This window comes from Ranitomeya imitator, chromosome 2, assembly GCF_032444005.1.
Source record: "Ranitomeya imitator isolate aRanImi1 chromosome 2, aRanImi1.pri, whole genome shotgun sequence".
Taxonomy (NCBI): Eukaryota; Metazoa; Chordata; class Amphibia; order Anura; family Dendrobatidae; genus Ranitomeya; species Ranitomeya imitator.
Window position 1 is genome coordinate 339,532,171 of NC_091283.1, and position 22,133 is coordinate 339,554,303.

Below are 22,133 nucleotides of genomic sequence, written 5' to 3' on the forward strand. Positions count from 1 at the left end.
CCAGTGTGGCAGGAATCTCCCTAGTGGCCAGAGCGTCCTTCACGTGATCAGCCAGCCCCCTCCAAAATATGGGGATAAGGGCTTTATCCGGCCACTCCAGCTCAGATGCTAGGGTACGGAAGTGGACGGCAAAATGGCTGACCAAGGACAAACCCTGAGTCAATGCCAGCAGTTGGACCGCCGTGTCATGGGTGACTCGAGGTCCTAAAAAGACCTGTTTCAGAGTGCTCAGGAACAGCGGAGCACTCTGCACCACATGATCACCACGCTCCCACAGCGGCATAGCCCATTCCAGCGCCCTGTCCAACAAGAGAGACACAATAAATCCTACCTTTGCCCGCTCTGTGGGAAAACGTGCAGCCAGGAGCTCGAGGTAAATAGAGCACTGACTCACGAAACCCCTACAAGATTTACTATCTCCAGAAATTTTTTCTGGCAGCGGGAGGCGAGATAATGTCGTAACAGGGGTGGCAGTGGACAAGGTTGCTGCAGCCAAGCTAGCAGCCTGTACAGCAACTGCGGTAACATCCACAGCTGAGGTTGTGCTCTCGAGAGCCGCCATCCTTCCCTCCAGCTGTTGGATATACCTCAAGGACTGCTGTATGTCCGCCATTTACTAGCCAGACCCTGGCGCTAGTATTCTGTTAGGACTAGCGGAACGCACCAAGTAAATATAGATGTTTTATTGTTATTGATGCATTCGCAGCCCGGGGTCCACCGTGCAGGAGAACCTGCTGCTAGCAAACGGTGGCACTATATGGCGGTGTAGACTAACTCTGTTATTTCACAGAGTAACCGTGAAAGCAAAGCACTACACCCTGTTAGACTTCACAGAGGCACAGGCTAACTGCCCAACAGAGAGCAGTCAGTGGTCACACATGCACACAAATATCCTCGCCGGGGGTGCCAGCATTCTAGGGGCTTATTTCAGCCTGGTCCCTGAATACATACAAACACAATCTCCTCGCCGTAGGTGCCAGCATTCTTGGGGCTTATTTCAGCCGGGTCCCTGACACAATCTTACATGACCACACTGGCGCAAAGCACATAACTTAGAAAGATACTAGCGCATGGCCGTGCGAACCTTAAATAGTTGCAGCAAGTACAGGACCTTCCTAGAAGGACCAATGAGAGGCTGCCACAGAGCCTGAGCACCTACAGGACCTTCCTGGAGGACCAATGGATTTAGCTGCAGTATCTGAACATGTGACCCTCGATCTCCACTGAGAGATCTTACTCTGGGCATGTTCAGAACGAGAAAAGCAGGACTTAGTCCTAGAAGTGTCTGCTCGCCGCTGCCCAATACTGGCTTCAATGGCAGAAGCAGGAAAAGCAGCAGTAACTCTTTGTACAGGGTCAGACTGAGCGAGACGCTGGGACTGACGTCTCTGCTGAGCAGGCTCCGCTGCGGCAGGAGAAGAATGGGAGACCGCAGCGGAGATGGCCCGAGATTCCCCTTGTGCAGAGGCGGGAACTCGACCCCTAACACATACACTCACAGGTCTTCTACATAAGCACATTTACATGCACATAGCTCTACTGCATAGGCACATTAGCATACATATACACTGTATATACATTACCATATTTTGCAGTTCCTTTCATATCATGTGATTAATTACATGATCTGAAAGGTCCTTGATCTAGTTAGATGGAAGGTCCTTCAGCTGCTCACTCAGGACGTGCAGGTCTGGGTACCTTCCTCTCCTGCTCTGCACCAATCAGTTAGATAAGTGTGGGGTCTGGAGCAGAAAGAGCAGTTCTCTCTCAGTGATGAAGAAGGACACTGTCTCGGCGTTCTCCTCTGTCACAGGTAGCTGCCTCCAGTTTATAAGACACACTTATTAGCAAGATATTTTTCTTGCTAAAATGTCTTATAGTCCAATAAATACATTAAGTTTTAAAGTAATTTCCCTTTCTCATTTAGTTATATGACCGCTTCATTCCTCATGTTTGGTCTTGTTAAAATAAAAACAATGATTCAAACTTCCAATGTGTTCCAGCAGTGCTAGCACAGAAGGTGAGGTTATTTTGACAAAGCCAAACATGGGGAATGACAAAGGGTTGTCCTAGCAGTGGACAACCCCTTTATCAAGATATAATTTTTGGTTAAAAGATTTCCAACATTTTGAACAAAAAGGCTTTTCCCCTGTGTGACTTCTTTGATGTTTATTAACCCCTTTACCCCCAAAGGTGGTTTACATGTTAATGACTGGGCCAATTTTTCCAATTCTGACCACTGTCCCTTTATGAGGTTATAACTCTGGAACGCTTCAACGGATCCTGGTGATTCCGACATTCTTTTCTCGTGACATATTGTACTTCATAATAGTGGTAACATTTCTTTGATATGACTTATTTGTGAAAAAATGAGGTTTTCCAACTTTGAATTTTCATGCCCTTAAATCACACAGATATGTCACACAAAATACTTAATAAGTAACATTTCCCACATGTCTACTTTACATCATCACAATTTTGGAACCTAAATTTTTTTTGTTAGGAAGTTATAAGGGTTAAAAGTTGACCAGCAATTTCTCATTTTTGCAACACCATTTTTTTTAGGGACCACATCACATTCAAAGTCACATTGAGGGGTCTATAAGATATAAAATACCCAAAAGTCACACCATTATAAAAACTGCACCCTTTATGGTGCGCAAAACCACATTCAAGAAGTTTATTAATCCTTCTGGTGCTTCACAGGAATGTTTAAAAAAAATGAACATTTAACTTTTTCACAAAAAAATTACTTCAGATCCAAATTTTTTTATTTTCCCAATGGTAACAGGAGAAAATATACCAAAAAAGTTGTTGCGCAATTTGTCCTGAGTACACGGATACCCCATATGTGGGGGTAAACCACTGTTTGGGTGTAAGGCAGAGCTCGGAAGGAGCACCGTTAGACTTTTTCAATGCAGAATTGGCTGCAATTGAGATCAGATGCCATATCACATTTGGAGACCCCTGATGTGCCTAAACAGTGGAAACCCCCATTTCTAACTTTAACTCTAATTCCAACACACCCTTAACCCTAATCTCAACGCTAACCATAACCCTAACCACAAACCTAACTCCAACACACCCCTAACCCAAATCCCAACCCTATCCCTAATCCCAACCGTAACCGTAATCCTAACTTTAGCCCCAACCCTAACCCTGATGGGAAAATGGAAATAAACACATTTATTTTAGTTTATTATTTTTCCCTAACTAAGGGGGTGATAAAGGGGGTTTGATTTAGCGGGTTTTTATGTTTGGCAGCTGTCACACTCTAAAAGATGCATTTTATTGCAAAAAATAGCTTTTGCATCACCACATTTTGAGAGCTATAATTTTTCCATATTTTGGTCCACAGAGTCATGTGAGGTCTTGTTTTTTGCGGGATGAGTTGACGTTTTTATTGGTATAATTTTCGGGCACATGACATTTTTTGATCACTTTTTATTCCGATTTTTGTGAGTCAGAATGAACAAAAAACAGCAAATCATGAATTTCTTTTGGGGGGGCGTTTATACCGTTCCGCGTGTGGTAAAATTGATAAAGCTTTTTTATTCTTTGGGTTAATATGATGACAGTGAAACCTCATTTATATCTTTTTTTATGTTTTGACACTTTTATACAATAAAAACTATTCTGAAAGCTATAACTTTTATTTTTCTGGTGATGGAGCTATGTGGTGGCTTGTTTTTTGCAGGACAAGATGACTTTTTCAGCGGTACCATGTTTATTTATATCAATCTTTTTGATCGCGTGTTATTTCACTTTTTGTTCAGTGGTATGATGATAAAGCATTGTTTTTTGTTTTTTTTTAATGATGTTCACTAAAGGGGTTAATTAGTGGGACAGCTTTATAGGTCAGGTTGTTATAGACGCCGCAATACTAAATATGTGTACTTTTATTGTTTAGATTTTTTTATTCAAATATTTTTTATTGATGGAATAAATATTGATTTATTATTTTTTTTTGTTATTATTTTTAAAAATTATTTTTACAATTATTAATTTTGTTTTTTTAATATATTCTTACTTTTACACTGTGTCCCACTATGGGACACTCATTTTTTGCAGGATGATCACTTCTATAGCATGCAGATTTGCATGCTATAGATGCTGTCAGCGCTGACGACATCGGGACTCCATGGCAGCGATCGGGACCCCGTGTAATGCTGTGGGGTCTCCAATCCAATGGCAGAGGGGCTGTCAGCCCCTCTGCCGGCACCGGAACGCTGCAATCATGTTTGATCGTGGTGTTCCTTGGATTAAAGTGTCGGGAGCAGTCCGGGACTGCTCCTAACACCTAATGCCGGGTGTCAGCTGTGACAATCAGCTGACACCCGGCCGCAATCAGCCGCGCTTGCCCCGTGAGAGCGGCTGATCGCTGATGATGTACTATTCCGTCCATCGGAATTAAGTCTCAGGTCACATAGATGGAAGAGTACGTCCAATGCCAGAAAGTGGTTAAGACTTGATTTCTGTGTAAAACATTTCCCACATTAAAAATATGTAACAGGCTTCTCCCCTGTGTGAGTTCTCTGGTGCCTAACCAAATCTGATTTCTGGTTACAACATTTCCCACATTCTGAACATGAAAAAGGTTTTGTCCCTGTGTGGATTCTCTGGTGCTTAACAACATCTGATTTCTGGTTAAAACATTTCCCACATTCTGAACATGAAAAAGGTTTCTCCCCTGTGTGAGTTCTCTGATGTTTGATAAGACTTGATTTCTCTGTAAAACATTTCCCACATTCTGAACATGAAAAGGGCTTCTCCCCTGTGTGTGTTCTTTGATGCTTAACAAAATTTGATTTCTGGTTAAAACATTTCCCACATTCTGAACAGGAAAAGGGCTTCTCGCCTGTGTGAGTTCTTTGGTGCGTAACAAAATTACATTTTTTGTTAAAACATTTCCCACATTCTGAACATGAAAATGACTTGTGTGCTTTCGGAGCAATTTGTTTTTTTAAGCTTATTCTGTGAATTTGATTTTCCTTAGTAGTCGGTAATGAATCAGAAGATAGGACCTGTTTCAAAGGATCAAATAATAGATCTTTGCTGTGAAGGGATGATGGTATATCTGGAGCCATGGCATTCATTTCAATTGTATCCTGTGGGATCTCAAGATCATCTGATTTAAACAGTGAAGATGTCAGCGTTCCCTCTGATCTCCTGGTACAGTCATCTGCTAAGAATAAAACCAATTATTATTTTTTAATAAAATTTTATATTTTTGAATATTTTGACCTAACTTGCCAGTTTCACCAAAAGTTTATCTAAAAATATTGAATTATTCACGAAGACAATGACAGTTCATAGTTTAATCAAAACTTCATAGGATGAACCAGTAGTTGTTCATTCTAACTGTGCAGAATCAAAATAGTCACAACTTCTATAGATTAAGTCACTGAGGGTTTTAATTTCCAAAATGGAGTCACATTATAGGGATTTCTGCTGCTCTGGTTTTCTGCCATATTGTCATATATGGGCTTCTGCAAATGGTCTACCCTCTCCTAGTGTATCCTCACCCACCCCCTGCAGACTGTGAGCCCTCGCGGGCAGGGTCCTCCCTCCTTATGTACTCGTGTGCCTTGTTATCTGCTCATGTTTAATGTATTTGTCTATATTTGCCCCGTATTCACATGTAAAGCGCCATGGAATAAATGGCGCTATAAAAATGTATAATAATAATAATAATAATAATGGTGTGCCCCATTTTCTCTGGGATCTGCTCCTGCAATGCCTGCTTCTGTCACCATGCACCGCCTTATTCATTCTTCAAGTATAGAAATTTACCGCACACTCAATTCTGGTATGTTGCAAAAAAGGGTTTTGTGCCAAATTTATTCAAATACAATATACAAAAAGTTGCCACATTGAAACTTGTAGAGAGAACCCGACGTTTCGACCCTTCCGAGTCTTATTCATGGGGTTGCTAGGAAAGTAAAAAACAACAGTATAAGCAACTGTCTGTAGTATAGCAACATTATAGACACTGGTAACAAAATCAAATAGGACAAAATAACACAAATAAACAAAACAAAATAACAATATTACACCAAAAGAATATAGGGATAAGATTAAAAACAGGCAGCCAGAGGTGGTGAAGGACTGGCAATAGGAAGCAACGGGAATCAGCATCTGTTGATAAGCTAGGTCAGGTGAGATACAATGCATTTTAATTACCTCTGATCCTTGGTATATCTATAAAAACAGTGGCAGTGGTAGAGGATAAACAAGCGATCCCTTCCAGGTATGACCTGTCATTATGATAAGATGTAAATTATATTAGACTACAAGAGTAAATAGTATGTATGCAAAAGATCTTGTTGGTATCGGGAACAGAAACCCTGTTCCCGATACCAACAAGATCTTTTGCATACATACTATTTACTCTTGTAGTCTAATATAATTTACATCTTATCATAATGACAGGTCATACCTGGAAGGGATCGCTTGTTTATCCTCTACCACTGCCACTGTTTTGTATAGATATACCAAGGATCAGAGGTAATTAAAATGCATTGTATCTCACCTGACCTAGCTTATCAACAGATGCTGATTCCCGTTGCTTCCTATTGCCAGTCCTTCACCACCTCTGGCTGCCTGTTTTTAATCTTATCCCTATATTCTTTTGGTGTAATATTGTTATTTTGTTTTGTTTATTTGTGTTATTTTGTGCTATTTTGTCCTATTTGATTTTGTTACCAGTGTCTATAATGTTGCTATACTACAGACAGTTGCTTATACTGTTGTTTTTTACTTTCCTAGCAACCCCATGAATAAGACCCGGGAGGGTCGAAACGTTGAGTTCTCTCTACAAGTTTCAATGTGGCAACTTTTTGTATATTGTATTTGAATAAATTTGGCACAAAACCCTTTTTTGCAACATACCAGAATTGAGTGTGCGGTAAATTTCTATACTTGATTGACTTAGACCACACGGTCCGTTTTACCAGCACCTCCGTGTCCCAGACTCGAGTGCACACCATTATTCCTACATTTATTCATTCTTCAGGCAGAGCTGGTGATGGAGGAGACTTTGAAACCAGAAGGCCTGGGTGAAGCAGGCTCTGTCCAGCCACTAAGATTAGGGTGCCTGGGACTTGTAGTACCATCCGGTCTGGCAGTATGTGTGTATGTGTTCTGTGTTATGACCTGGTGGTCAGGACAATAATGGACCTGATAGTTACTGATAATAAGGACGAGCTCTGGGACGTGGGAACTCTGCTGACCACAATCCCTAAACCTATCAAACACCCTAGAAATAGCCGTGGATTGCGCCTAACGCTCCCTATGCAACTCGGCACAGCCTAAGAAACTAGCTAGCCCTGAAGATAGAAAAATAAAGCCTACCTTGCCTCAGAGAAATTCCCCAAAGGAAAAGGCAGCCCCCCACATATAATGACTGTGAGTAAAGATGAAAATACAAACACAGAGATGAAATAGATTTAGCAAAGTGAGGCCCGACTTACTGAACAGACCGAGGATAGGAAAGGTTACTTTGCGGTCAGCACAAAAACCTACAAAAAGACCACGCAGAGGGCGCAAAAAGACCCTCCGCACCGACTCACGGTGCGGAGGCGCTCCCTCTGCGTCCCAGAGCTTCCAGCAAGCAAGACAACAAATTAAATAGCAAGCTGGACAGAAAAATAGCAAACCAAAGAAATACAAGCTGGAACTTAGCTTCTGATGGGAAGACAGGTCACAAGAACGATCCAGGAGTGAACTAGACCAATACTGGAACATTGACAGCTGGCATGGAGCAAAGATCTAAGTGGAGTTAAATAGAACAGCAGCTAACGAATTAACCTCATCACCTGTGAAACTCAGAAACACCCACCAGAGGAAGTCCATGGACAGAACCAGCCGAAGTACCATTCATGACCACAGGAGGGAGCCCGACAACCGAATTCACAACAGTACCCCCCCCTTCAGGAGGGGTCACCGAACCCTCACCAGAGCCCCCAGGCCGACCAGAATGAGCCAAATGAAAGGCACGAACCAGATCGGCAGCATGAACATCAGAGGCAAAAACCCAGGAATTATCTTCCTGACCATAACCCTTCCACTTGACCAGGTACTGGAGTTTCCGTCTCGAAACACGAGAATCCAAAATCTTCTCCACCACATACTCCAACTCCCCCTCAACTAACACCGGGGCAGGAGGATGAACGGATGGAACCACAGGCGCCACGTAGCTCCGCAACAACGACCTATGGAACACATTATGGATGGCAAAAGAAGCAGGAAGGGCCAAACGAAATGACACAGGATTGATAACCTCAGAAATCTTATACGGACCAATGAAACGAGGCTTAAACTTAGGAGAGGAAACCTTCATAGGAACATAACGAGATGACAACCAAACCAAATCCCCAACACGAAGTCGGGGACCCACACAGCGCCGGCGGTTAGCGAAACGTTGAGCCTTCTCCTGGGACAATGTCAAATTGTCCACCACATGAGTCCAAATCTGCTGCAACCTATCCACCACAGTATCTACACCAGGACAGTCTGAAGACTCAACCTGCCCTGAAGAGAAACGAGGATGGAAACCAGAATTGCAGAAAAACCGCGAAACCAAAGTAGCCGAGCTGGCCCGATTATTAAGGGCGAACTCAGCCAACGGCAAAAATGACACCCAATCATCCTGATCAGCAGAAACAAAAGAATCTCAGATATGTTTCCAAAGTTTGATTAGTTCGTTCGGTTTGGCCATTTGTCTGAGGGTGGAAAGCCGAGGAAAAAGACAAATCAATGCCCATCCTAGCACAAAAGGATCGCCAAAACCTTGAAACAAACTGGGAACCTCTGTCAGAAACGATGTTCTCCGGGATACCATGTAAACGAACCACATGCTGGAAAAATAATGGCACCAAATCAGAGGAGTTCAAGAAAAGCACATCCAGCCCATGAATGGCAGCACTTCCCAGGACTCACATTCAAAGATGATATTTCATATTTTTTTATTTCATAACTTAAAATAGAAGAGATACAACGCGTTTCGGATACAGTATATATCCTTCTTCAGGTATCATAAAAACACAGTACAAATCCTACTAGTATAAAATTCAATTACACTTATATATAGTATCAAACCTTTTATCCCAGTCTCAGAAACTTGAATTGGGGTGTGGACCAAGTTCAGGAAAACACCCACTGATTGATACAGCCTTGTTAACATTGATGCAAGAAAGAGAGCAAAAAAAATATATATATATATATCAAAGAAAAAAAATATATATATATAAAAAAAAAAAAAAAAAAAAACACAAGAAAAAAAAAAAATAAATAAATAAATAAATAAAAATAAAAAATAAAAATAAAATATCCTTTAAACTCTCTCTATGATATCATTCAATCCATTTGGAAATAATGTTCCCAAATGATATATCCAAAACGTTTCTTTCCTGTTTAAAAGAGCATTCCTGTTTGCAACTCCAGAGGGTATCTGCTCCACTGGAGTTACTTTTATGTTAAAAATTTTATTATGTTTAACTAGTAGATGCCTTGAGAGACTATGTTTTAAAAAAACATTTTTTGCTCTATTTCTGTGGCCATTAATGCGGGACCGCAGTGTCTGTACAGTGCGTCCCACATACTGCAAACCACAACTGCATGTGATGACATATACAACATGATCACTACTACAGGTGAGTCTTTGTGAGATTTCAAAGACATCACCAGTATTATTGCATTTAATAGTTTTAGCCCCATGATCTAGGATCCCACAGGTACAACATTTTTTGGAGTTGCATTTAAAAACTCCGGTGCCTTGAAGAACTCCACATAAAGTTTGATCCTTATTTTTATAAATGTTTTTTCTTTTTGGATCCAACAATTTTTTTAATTTACTGGGGGCCACCAAATTTTTCAAAGTTTTCCCCCTTCTATATGTAATCCCTGGTTTATCAGGGAGATGTTTTCCCAAGACAGGGTCACGCTTCAAGATGTACCAATATTTAGAAAGCACAGTTCTTATGATTTTATTGCCCCTATTGAATGCTGTCACAAAATTCAATTTCCAGCGAACATCACTTTTTTCCTTACCAGTAGTCAAAGTATCCCCCTTCCTGGTTTTTCCTTTTAAACATTCCTCCTGTGTTTTTATTTTGTTGTCCCTATATGCACCATTTATCAAATTTTTCGGGTATCTTTTTTCCTTGAATTTTCTTTTTAAAATTTTAGACTGAGCTACATAATCAGATTCTCTTGTACAATTCTTTCTGATGCGATAAAATTGGCTGTGGGGTATATTAACCTTCCACTTCTTGTAATGTGCACTATTGAAATCTAAAAAGCCATTTGAATCCACTTTTTTGAAGTGGGATTTTGTGATGATTTTTTTACCACTATGGCTGATCTCTAAATCAAGAAATACCATTTTTTCTTTATTAATTTGTGATGTAAAGGTAATCCCCCAGGTGTTATTATTGAGCTCCTTTATTAATTGTGCCGCTTCCTCCTCTGTCCCCTTCCAAATCAGAGGAGGAAGGCAATTTAGACAAAGGTACCAAATGGACCATCTTAGAAAAGCGATCACAAACCACCCAAATGACCGACATCTTTTGAGAGACGGTGAGATCCGAAATAAAATCCATAGAAATATGCGTCCAGGGCCTCTTCGGGACCTGCAAGGGCAAAAGCAACCCACTGGCACGAGAACAGCAGGGCTTAGCCCGAGCACAAGTCCCACAGGACTGCACAAAAGAACGCACATCCCGCGACAAAGACGGCCACCAGAAGGATCTAGCCACCAAATCTCTGGTACCAAAGATTCCAGGATGCCCAGCCAACACTGAACAATGAATCTCAGAGATAACTCTACTAGTCCATCTATCAGGGACAAACAGTTTTTCCGCTGGGCAACGGTCAGGTCTATCAGCCTGAAATTTTTGCAGCACCCGCCGCAAATCAGGGGAGATGGCAGACAAAATTACCCCCTCTTTGAGAATACCCGCCGGCTCAGGAACACCCGGAGAGTCAGGCACAAAACTCCTTGACAGGGCATCAGCCTTCACATTCTTAGAGCCCGGAAGGTACGAAACCACAAAATCAAAACGGGAGAAAAATAACGACCATCGAGCCTGTCTCGGATTCAACCGTTTGGCAGACTCAAGATAAGTCAAATTCTTGTGATCTGTCAAGACCACCACGCGATGCTTGGCTCCTTCCAGCCAATGACGCCACTCCTCGAATGCCCACTTCATGGCCAACAATTCACGATTACCAACATCATAGTTACGCTCAGCAGGCGAAAACTTTCTAGAAAAGAAAGCACATGGCTTCATCACCGAGCCATCAGAACGTCTCTGCGACAAAACAGCCCCTGCTAAAATCTCAGAAGCATCAACCTCAACCTGAAACGGAAGCGAAACATCTGGCTGGCACAACACAGGGGCAGAAGAAAAACGACGCTTCAACTCCTGAAAAGCCTCTACAGCCGCAGAAGACCAATTGACCACATCAGCACCCTTCTTGGTCAAATCAGTCAACGGTTTAGCAACAGTAGAAAAATTAGCGATGAAGCGCCGATAAAAATTAGCAAAGCCCAGGAACTTTTGCAGGCTCTTCACAGATGTCGGCTGAGTCCAATCGTAAATGGCCTGGACTTTAACAGGGTCCATCTCGATAGTAGAAGGGGAAAAAATGAACCCCAAAAATGAAACCTTCTGAACTCCAAAGAGACACTTTGACCCCTTCACAAACAAGGAATTCGCACGAAGGACCTGGAACACCATTCTGACCTGCTTCACATGAGACTCCCAATCATCCGAAAAGACCAAAATATCATCCAAATACACAATCAGGAATTTATCCATGTACTCTCGGAAGATGTCATGCATAAAGGACTGAAATACTGATGGAGCATTGGAAAGCCCGAATGGCATAACCAGGTACTCAAAATGGCCCTCGGGCGTATTAAATGCTGTTTTCCATTCATCGCCTTGTCTAATACGCACAAGATTATACGCCCCTCGAAGATCTATCTTGGTGAACCAACTAGCCCCTTTAATATGAGCAAACAAATCAGACAGCAACGGCAAAGGATACTGAAATTTGACAATAATTTTATTAAGAAGGCGGTAATCAATACAAGGTCTCAAAGAACCATCCTTCTTGGCCACAAAAAAGAACCCTGCTCCTAACGGTGATGATGACGGGCGAATATGGCCTTTCTCCAAGGATTCCTTTATATAACTCCGCATAGCGGCGTGTTCTGGCACAGATAAATTGAACAATCGGCCCTTAGGAAACTTACTACCAGGAATCAAATTAATTGCACAATCGCAATCCCTATGAGGAGGTAGGGCACTGGCTTTGGGCTCATCAAATACATCCCGATAATCCGACAAAAACTATGGAACTTCAGAAGGAGTGGAAGACGAAATAGACAAAAATGGAACATCACCATGTACCCCCTGGCAACCCCAGCTGGACACAGACATAGATTTCCAGTCCAATACTGGATTATGAACCTGTAGCCATGGCAACCCCAAAACGACCACATCATGCAGATTATGCAACACCAGAAAGCGGATATCCTCCTGATGTGCAGGAGCCATGCACATGGTCAATTGGGTCCAATACTGAGGCTTATTCTTGGCCAAAGGCGTAGCATCAATTCCTCTCAATGGAATAGGACACTGCAAGGGCTCCAAGAAAAAACCACAGTGCCTAGCATACTCCAAGTCTATCAAATTCAGGGCAGCGCCTGTCCAACAAATGCCATAACAGAATAGGATGACAATGAGCAAATCAGAGTAACAGACAATAGAAATTTAGACTGTACCGTACCAATGGTGGCAGACCTAGCGAACCGCTTAGTGCGCTTAGGACAATCGGAGATAGCATGAGTGGAATCACCACAGTAAAAACATAGCCCATTCCGACGTCTGTGTTCTTGCCGTTCAGCTCTGGTCAAAGTCCTATCACATTGCATAGGCTCAGGCCCATGCTCAGATAGTACCGCCAAATGGTGCACAGCTTTACGCTCACGCAAGCGTCGATCGATCTGAATGGCCAAGGACATAGACTCATTCAGACCAGCAGGCATGGGAAACCCCACCATGACATCCTTAAGGGCTTCAGAGAGACCCTGTCTGAAGATTGCTACCAGGGCACATTCATTCCACTGAGTGAGCACAGACCACTTTATAAACTTCTGACAATATATCTCCGCTTCATCCTGACCCTGACACAGAGCTAGCAAGATTTTCTCTGCCTGATCCACTGAATTAGGTTCGTCATAAAGCAATCCAAGCGCCAGGAAAAATGCATCAACATCACGCAATGCCGGATCTCCTGGCGCAAGGGAAAATGCCCAGTCTTGAGGGTCACCACGTAACAAAGAAATAATGATCTTTACTTGTTGAACAGGGTCACCTGAGGAGCAAGATTTCAAGGCAAGAAACAATTTACAATTATTTTTGAAATTCAAGAACTTAGATCTATCACCAAAAAATAAATCAGGAATTGGAATCCTAGGCTCTGACATCGGATTCTGAACCACAAAATCTTGAATGTTTTGCATCCTTGTAGTGAGATTATCCATCCAAGAGGAAAGACCTTGAATGTCCATGTTTACACCAGTGTCCTGAACCACCCAGAGGTAAAGGGGAAAATAGAGACAAAACACACTGCAAAGAAAAAAAAATGGTCTCAGAACTTCTCTTATCCCTCTATTGAGATGCATTAGTACTTTGGGCCACCTGTACTGTTATGACCTGGTGGTCAGGACAATAATGGACCTGATAGTTACTGATAATAAGGACGAGCTCTGGGACGTGGGAACTCTGCTGACCGCAATCCCTAAACCTATCAAACACACTAGAAATAGCCATGGATTGCGCCTAACGCTCCCTATGCAACTCAGCACAGCCTAAGAAACTAGCTAGCCCTGAAGATAGAAAAATAAAGCCTACCTTGCCTCAGAGAAATTCCCCAAAGGAAAAGGCAGCCCCCCACATATAATGACTGTGAGTAAAGATGAAAATACAAACACAGAGATGAAATAGATTTAGCAAAGTGAGGCCCGACTTACTGAACAGACCGAGGATAGGAAAGGTTACTTTGCGGTCAGCACAAAAACCTACAAAAAGACCACGCAGAGGGCGCAAAAAGACCCTCCGCACCGACTCACGGTGCGGAGGCGCTCCCTCTGCGTCCCAGAGCTTCCAGCAAGCAAGACAACAAATTAAATAGCAAGCTGGACAGAAAAATAGCAAACCAAAGAAATACAAGCTGGAACTTAGCTTCTGATGGGAAGACAGGTCACAAGAACGATCCAGGAGTGAACTAGACCAATACTGGAACATTGACAGGTGGCATGGAGCAAAGATCTAAGTGGAGTTAAATAGAGCAGCAGCTAACGAATTAACCTCGTCACCTGTGAAACTCAGAAACACCCACCAGAGGAAGTCCATGGACAAAACTAGCCGAAGTACCATTCATGACCACAGGAGGGAGCCCGACAACCGAATTCACAACAGTTCTGTCTAGCTGGAGTAATCGGCTCCCCGCTTCACCCCATTGGAAAGCACCGCACTACTAAAGCTCAAACCATATTGCTGGAATCTGCCAGATACAGCTTTTTTCTCTTCTGGTTCAGTCCTCTGTGCTCAGCTCCCGGCTTGTGTATTGTTTCTTGTTGTGATCATACCCATTTACTGACTACTTTTGTGTCTTCTGATTTTGTATTTTATCTGCCCACTTGGTTCTGACCCAACTACTTGACTATTCTTCTTGGCATCTCACTCTACAGAACAGCAGGTAACACTGTGGCCCAAGCCTAGGGGTCTCTGTGTAAGTCCAGATCCATGTAGAGGGGTTAAAGAAGTTAAAGTACAATGGGCAAAACTGTGACGATAGACAGTAACACATCTACTGAAATGATCAAGTCTTCTTCAGGAAAAAAAGTAACTAGTTTTGAAACCTCTCTGGGGTAATTAGATTATGGGGCTCGGTTGCTCTTGGTAATCTAAATTATAATAAGGGCTAATATTTTCTGTCAGATGAGTTTAAAGAATAATTATTATTCATTTATCCCCTTAATGACTGCCAATGCCTCTTTTAACTGACCTGAGATATAAGGGAATAGCCTCCCCATACAGGTAACAATCCAGCAGCTGTCGGCTGTACACTATAGCTGACAACTTGCTGCATCAGCCACGATCAGTGTTTGCACCATCCAAATCTGTTTAACCCCTTAGATTCTGCTGTCAATAGTGACTACAGCATATAAATGGTTAACTGAGTGTGGGGGCTTCCTCTTTATCCCAATTGGTGCCCTCAGATCATGATTGTGTGGTCTTGATGTTTAAAATGGTATAACTTTTGGGGGTTTCCCAATATATAGGACCCAAAAAGGCACTTCAAACACGGATAAGTCCCTTAAAAAATACATTTTGTGAATTTCCTTAAAAAAATGAAAAATTGCTGCTACATTTTTTATAGCTCCTAAAATGCTAACAAAATTAAATAAAATGTTCAAATGGTGCTGATGTAAAGCAGACACGAGGGAAATCTTATTTATTAATGTTTTGCTGTGGTGTAACTATGTGAATAAAAGGGATAATCATTCATAATCATTCAAAGTTTGAAAATTGCTATTTTTTTTTCCTTTTTTCTCACATTTCTAATATTTTTTTATAAATAAACACAAAACAAATCGACCTAAATTTACCATTATCATAAAGAATAATGTGTCACGAAAAAACAATCTCAAAATCACTGGGATTTGTTGAAGCGTTCCAGAGTTATCACCACATAAATTGACACTGGTCAAATTTTAAAAAATATGGTTCAGTCACTAAGGGGGGTTAAAGAAAACTTTTTAGAATACTGAGGTGTCTTAAATTTAGATCTAGGGCATTTGGAAGAGGTAATGTAAAAAAGACTACTAGGGAGTTACAGACTCACATAAGTGAGGCAGGCCAATCCCACCACAATCAAACTGTAAAAAAGCATATAGTTGAAGGGAGAACTTCAATATTAAACCAGAGATGCATTCATGTATGGTGGACCATTGGAGCTACTATGAGTCCTGACCAGAAGAGTAGGGAAAGTATTAGTGCTCCCCATTTATGGCGAGATTGTGCAGTAATCTGAATTCCTTGAAAACATACTGGAATTTATGACATAGAGTGAATCCATGAAACCAGGACTCGAGCTATGCCAACACATCTCCTGAGTAAATGTATATTACAGCCGTCAGCCATGCACAGCTTAGAGTTACATCATGGCACCGGTGTAATGTTCTTTATACAGTTTATCACAATCCTATTTGACATTAGTTGGTTTTAAAAGAAATTGAAAATTCAGTATAAAAGGAAATTCTGTTGTTATTGTACAGAAATTCTCACTTGGCCTCACTGCACATTTAATGTTGTCAATCATAAAAGTGAAGTTTGGTGAGAAAGACTGGACCTCGTCTTGTAGGGACAATATGAGCACATTCACCAGCACAGAAGGGAGATAAGGTAGATTCATCCAATAAGATATCAGGGATCTAGGAAGCCATCAGCATCATTACCCTCCGCTTTCTCTTACAGGCCCATCATGATAATTTTCTTTAAGTGATTTTCTAACTTATTAGCACATTCTACGTACACTGTCATTTTACTTTGTCGTTTACAGATCTGGGTAGGTGACGGTCAGCAACTTCTAATCCCAGGGGGTAAATAGATCCTCAACGTTCTAAATTCTATAGAAAAGGGCTTTAAATGTGTAAAGTCATTTGAACAACTTTGGGTGGAGGAGAATGTTGTGGTCTAGAGGCAAAGCAGTGATTACACCATTGTGATACGGCCGGACTACACCACCGATAAAGCAGCCACAACCGGTGACGGTGAAGAATCTGTAACTTCTCTGTATTTAGTGCTTGCTACTCACCTGGGTAGTCATATGTAGGAAACTCCTCTTTACACCACTCATCACCCCTCACATATGTCTCTGTAGTATTAATATTGGTCAGATCTTCACCCTGAAACAAATATTGTAAAAGTCACAGACAGATGGAGAAGTCACATCTATGATCAGCTCTAATCCTGCCATCTCCACCGTTCTCATTACACAAGAACAAAACATATAATACTGGTGGATAAAACAAGACTGAACACAAGACCTTCATAGCCGTCTACACATCATAGGGGAGATCTCATGACACCTTCTCTCCATCTACCTGATGATCCTGAGGAATATTGGGTTCTTGTTTACAGTCCTGTGGAAGAAGAGGATGGCGACATCTCATTGGTGTTTTCGTCTTACTGGATAGATCTGGAGAAAGCATGGACTAAATTAATTTTTTGCAAACAGATAATTATAGGCCATGTGTATTTAGCCCTGTCTATTACCTGGTGATGTGAGGGGCTGGGGAACCTCCATTATGATGTCCTCGTACAGATCTTTGTGTCCTTCTAAATACTCCCACTCCTCCATGGAGAAATAGACAGCGACATCCTGATACCTTATAGGAACCTGACACATACAATGATACTGTCATCCCCGATCACTTCATAGCTTTACTGTATAATGTCCCAGCATTCCCAGCAGTGTCACCTCTCCAGTCAGCAGCTCAATCATCTTATAGGTGAGTTCTAGGATCTTCTGGTCATTGACATCCTCGTGTATCAGGGGGTGAGGTGGAGGCCCCATTATTGGGCTCAGAGGTCTTCCCCGTCCCTCAGACACAGGGGCCTGACAGCAGTTACTAGAAGTCTTCTTGACAACTGTGTAATCCTGGTTATAGAGAGACACATTAGTAAAGCTCAAAACAGATATTTACAGAGTCCTCACCTCTCCAGTTCTGTCCATCTGTAATTCCCATAGATAAGAATGATGTAATGTGACGTCATCAGAATCTCTCACCTCTCCAGTAAGCCGGAAGAGGATCTCTAGGGTGAGGTGTAATATCCTCTCCGCCATCTTGTCTCTGTCCATATCCATCTTTGGTGGGTAAATCAGGAAAATTTTCTTTTATAGAAGATCTTTACTGATAGGGTTCAATATTGTAGAGACCTGAATGAGAAGAAGATGAGCCAATGTTACATGATAAAAATCCTGTGTAATAATACAATTACTGGAGATAATAAGGGAAACATATGAGGAGATTTATTATTTTACAGTATTTAGTTTTCTTCTTTACATCTACTAATAAAATCAATATATTTTCGGCCACAGATAACAAGCAGTTTCTTCCTCGGAGTCCGCAGCTAAATAAGTTTTTCATAGACCCATCTTCCATAAAGCTAATTCTTGTCTCATTTACTGACACTGGAATCGGCATTAGCAATACTGCAGGAGATATTCATTACACGTACATGAGAAATTGCTACTTCATGATAAGGATGATGTGACAACACAGCATTTCTTCTTAATTATGCCAGACATAAATTTCGTATTCGCAGAATCATGGAATATTGTCTGAATTATTGGCTCTTCTTGTCGGTTGAATTGATATTTGTAAATTGATGAATGGTTGTTGTTATTTACCTCTTATATTAGCTCCTGTAGTGTATTGTACTGTTATCTTTGCAAATCAGGGACGCAAAGTCACTGAACAATGATGTTTGCTAATATGTTGATTACACATTACACCAGGCCATGCAGTTTGTTGGATTGCAAATATGGAAAGATAAACTATAATCAAATAATGTGGGTTACCCTCATAACCCCTTTCCCTTGACCTGTGAATGATGGCTTGAAGGTATTTTGCTGGGACTTGTTCTATGTGTTAATTGCCTGTTTTGTGGTTCAATAAAGTATTGCCATACTGTGTTACCCTCACCCTGTGTTGTCTGAGTAGTATTATGCCCATGGTAAAAGGAGAGCAGGAGTTCAGTGGGATAATCCCTGGAGCATGCGATCTCAAGCCAGCGGAGTAAAGCACCTGCTGACCCCCGTGCCTCCACAGATGACATCTTCATCTTATACTATGGCTCTAGAAACATATTTGGCCAAAGTCCGTTACTGACTTGATCACCACCTGCCGTCTATATGAATGTTTCCCATCTTCCCTGGACTGTAATCTTCTATCACGTTAGAACTCACGTCTGATTCACACACAGAAGTTTGAAGCTTTTTTAAAAGCTTTTTTGTTTCCACAAACACCGCTGACAGAAATGATTTGATACAAAAGTCTCCATGTACAGTGGTAGGACAAATCCGGCAGGGGCAGCAGGCCGATGAACAATCCAACAACTTTTATTGAAATTGGGAGAATATAACATCAAGCGTAGATATGGTTCTTTGGAGACTGCAAGGTGGCCACACAAAAGGGACAAGTCCATGGGCGCCACCCAGTAATCCGACGCCAAGGTATATGCAACAACAGTCTTTAGATTCGATCCTGAAATCAAGCAGGGTCACGAGAAGAAACAATCCAAAGTGGCAAATTATCTCCAATCTCCATAGATGGCACAGGATCGGGCCGCAGCTGCAGATTCTTGCCCTTCCCAAGACACAACATCAACTAACTCAACATGTGGCTTACTGTCCTACCTATCTTAGGATCAGTCCCCTTGTTGGGCAGAGATACCAACACCCAGCCTCTTAAGCATAGCTCAGAGGATGAAGAATGCTCCAGAAGCCCTGTCTGCAGGTTTGTGTATTTGAGATACCCCTACAGGCAGTAAAACAGACACCCATGCCCCCACCAATTGCAGGACAAGGATTATTAATGTAGGCTTGAACAGTACGGTTCATGAAAACTGGTTGGGGAGACACTGTTACACAGTGTTTTATGGAATTTATTTCTGGCATTAGGCTTTCCTATATTACAATAAAAACTCCAGAAAAAAAAATATTAAAATGCTTCAAAAGGAAGTTGGCACCAACAATTCTTGAAAAAAGAAAAAAACATGCAAAAGGCAGAAGGCACATTATATTATTTTTTCACATGTAAAACATTTGTTTAACCCCTTTCTGACATCGGACATCATATTCTGTCCATATGAACTGGGTCTATTTGACCATGAATGGAATATTACATCATTTTTTAATGCGACATTGCGACCGAAGTCGCGTTGATCGCATTAAAATTCTGCACCATCTTACTTCTAGGCAGATGGTGCCATCATCCTGGACAGATATATCTATAGATAGATGGATAGATTTATGTATAGATAGAGAGATAGATAGATAATACCAAGCCCGATGTTCAGTAATAAACATAATAAAATGGTACATAAAGAGTTAAATAAAGACACACACACACACACACACACAAAATCTGTGTTAGGCCACAGAAACTCGCATGACTCTGGCACCGCAAAACCCAGCACTGCCGCCAGCACTCGGGACCAGAGCGTACGGCTGCATGTTTTTCTATGCAGCTGAACGCTCTGATCTGAGTACCAGCGGCAGTGCTGGTATTGAGGTGCGAGACTCGTGCAAGTTTCTCGCAAGTGTGACCCTGGCCTTAAACGCAATATCTGTTTAATTTACAAAAAAAATGGTGAAAGCTCCCGCGCAATTTTCTACATCAGAGAGGGAAAGCCAGCAACTGGGGGCCGATGTTTATAGCCTAGGAAGGGGTTAATACCCATGGATCTTCCCAGGCTATTAATATCATCTACAGCTGTATATTTAGCCTTTACTGGCTATTAACCCCTTAATCCCCAAGGGTGGTTTGCACGTTAAGGACCAGGCCAATTTTTACAATTCTGACATTGTTTTCTCGAGACATATTGTACTTCATGGGAGTGGTACAATTTCTTTGATAAGACTTGCGTTTATTTGTAAAAAAACGCAGAAATGTTGCCAAAATTTCGCAATTTTACAACTTTGAATTTTCATGCCTTTAAATCACACAGATATATCACTCAAAATACTTAATAAGTGACATTTCCCACATGTCTACTTTACATCAGAACAATTTTGGAACCACAATTTTTTTTTGTTAAGGAGTTATAAGGGTTAAAAGTTGACCAGCGATTTCTAATTTTTACAACACCATTATTTTTTAGGGACCACATCACATTTGTCTGGTGCAATCCCCATCAGGAAATGTGCTCCACTATTGCTAACCCCTTTCTGCCATTAGACGTACTATTGCGTCCATGTGGGGTGGGCTTTACTTCCCAAGGACGCAATAGTACGTCATGTGCGATCGGCAGCGCTCACGGGGGGAGCGCCGCCGATCGCGGCCGGGTGTCAGCTGTTTATCGCAGCTGACATCCGGCACTATGTGCCAGGAGCGGTCACGGACCGCCCCCGGCACATTAACCCCCGGCACACCGCGATCAAAGATGATCGCGATGTGCCGGCGGTACAGGGAAGCACCGCGCAGGGAGGGGGCTCCCTGCGGGCTTCCCTGAGCCCCCCGCAGCAACGCGATGTGATCGCGTTGCTGCGAGGGTCTCACCTCCCTCCCTGCTCCCTCCAGCCCCGGATCCAAGATGGCCGCGGATCCGGGTCCTGCAGGGAGGGAGGTGGCTTCACAGAGCCTGCTCAGAGCAGGCACTGTGAAGCAGCCTGCACTCCTATCAGATCAGTGATCTGACAGAGTGCTGTGCAAACTGTCAGATCACTGATCTGTGATGTCCCCCCCTGGGACAAAGTAAAAAAGTAAAAAAAAAAATTTCAAATGTGTAAAAAAAAATAAAAAAAAATATTCCAAAATAATGAAAAAAAAAATAAAAATATTATTCCCATAAATACATTTCTTTATCTAAATAAAAAAAACAAAACAATAAAAGTACACATATTTAGTATCGCCGCGTCCGTAACGGCCCGACCTATAAAACTGGCCCACTAGTTAACCCCTTCAGTAAACACCGTAAGAAAAAAAAAAAAAAAACGAGGCAAAAAACAACGCTTGATAATCATACCGCCGAACAAAAAGTGGAATAACACGCGATCAAAAAGACAGATATAACTAACCATGGTACCGCTAAAAACGTCATCTTGTCCCGCAAAAAACGAGCCGCCATACAGCATCATCAGCAAAAAAATAAAAAAGTTATAGTCCTGAGAATAAAGCGATGCAAAAATAATTATTTTTTCTATAAAATAGTTTTTATCGTATAAAAGCGCCAAAACATAAAAAAATGATATAAATGAGGTGTCGCTGTAATCGTACTGACCCGAAGAATAAAACTGCTTCATCAATTTTACCAAACGCGGAACGGTAT

The 22,133-nt window shown here is 41.8% G+C and overlaps 1 protein-coding gene across 2 annotated transcripts; it reads right to left on the bottom strand.

Moving 5' to 3' along the window:
* Positions 1-2,163: 2,163 nt before the first annotated feature.
* On the bottom strand, positions 2,164-18,013 carry LOC138663658 (oocyte zinc finger protein XlCOF8.4-like). 2 transcript variants are annotated; one of them, XM_069749940.1, is made up of 6 exons: positions 17,869-18,013; positions 17,560-17,739; positions 17,355-17,478; positions 17,183-17,277; positions 16,894-16,984; positions 2,164-5,182 (listed from the first exon to the last, which is right to left on the bottom strand). In XM_069749940.1, the coding sequence occupies exons 1-6, from the start codon at positions 17,944-17,946 to the stop codon at positions 4,497-4,499; spliced, it is 1,254 nt and encodes a 417-aa protein (XP_069606041.1). In that variant the 5' UTR covers positions 17,947-18,013; the 3' UTR covers positions 2,164-4,496. The 2 variants fall into 2 exon arrangements, with proteins under 2 accessions (XP_069606041.1, XP_069606040.1); XM_069749939.1 differs by having other exon boundaries at positions 2,164-5,185.
* Between the last annotated feature and the right edge of the window lie 4,120 nt (positions 18,014-22,133).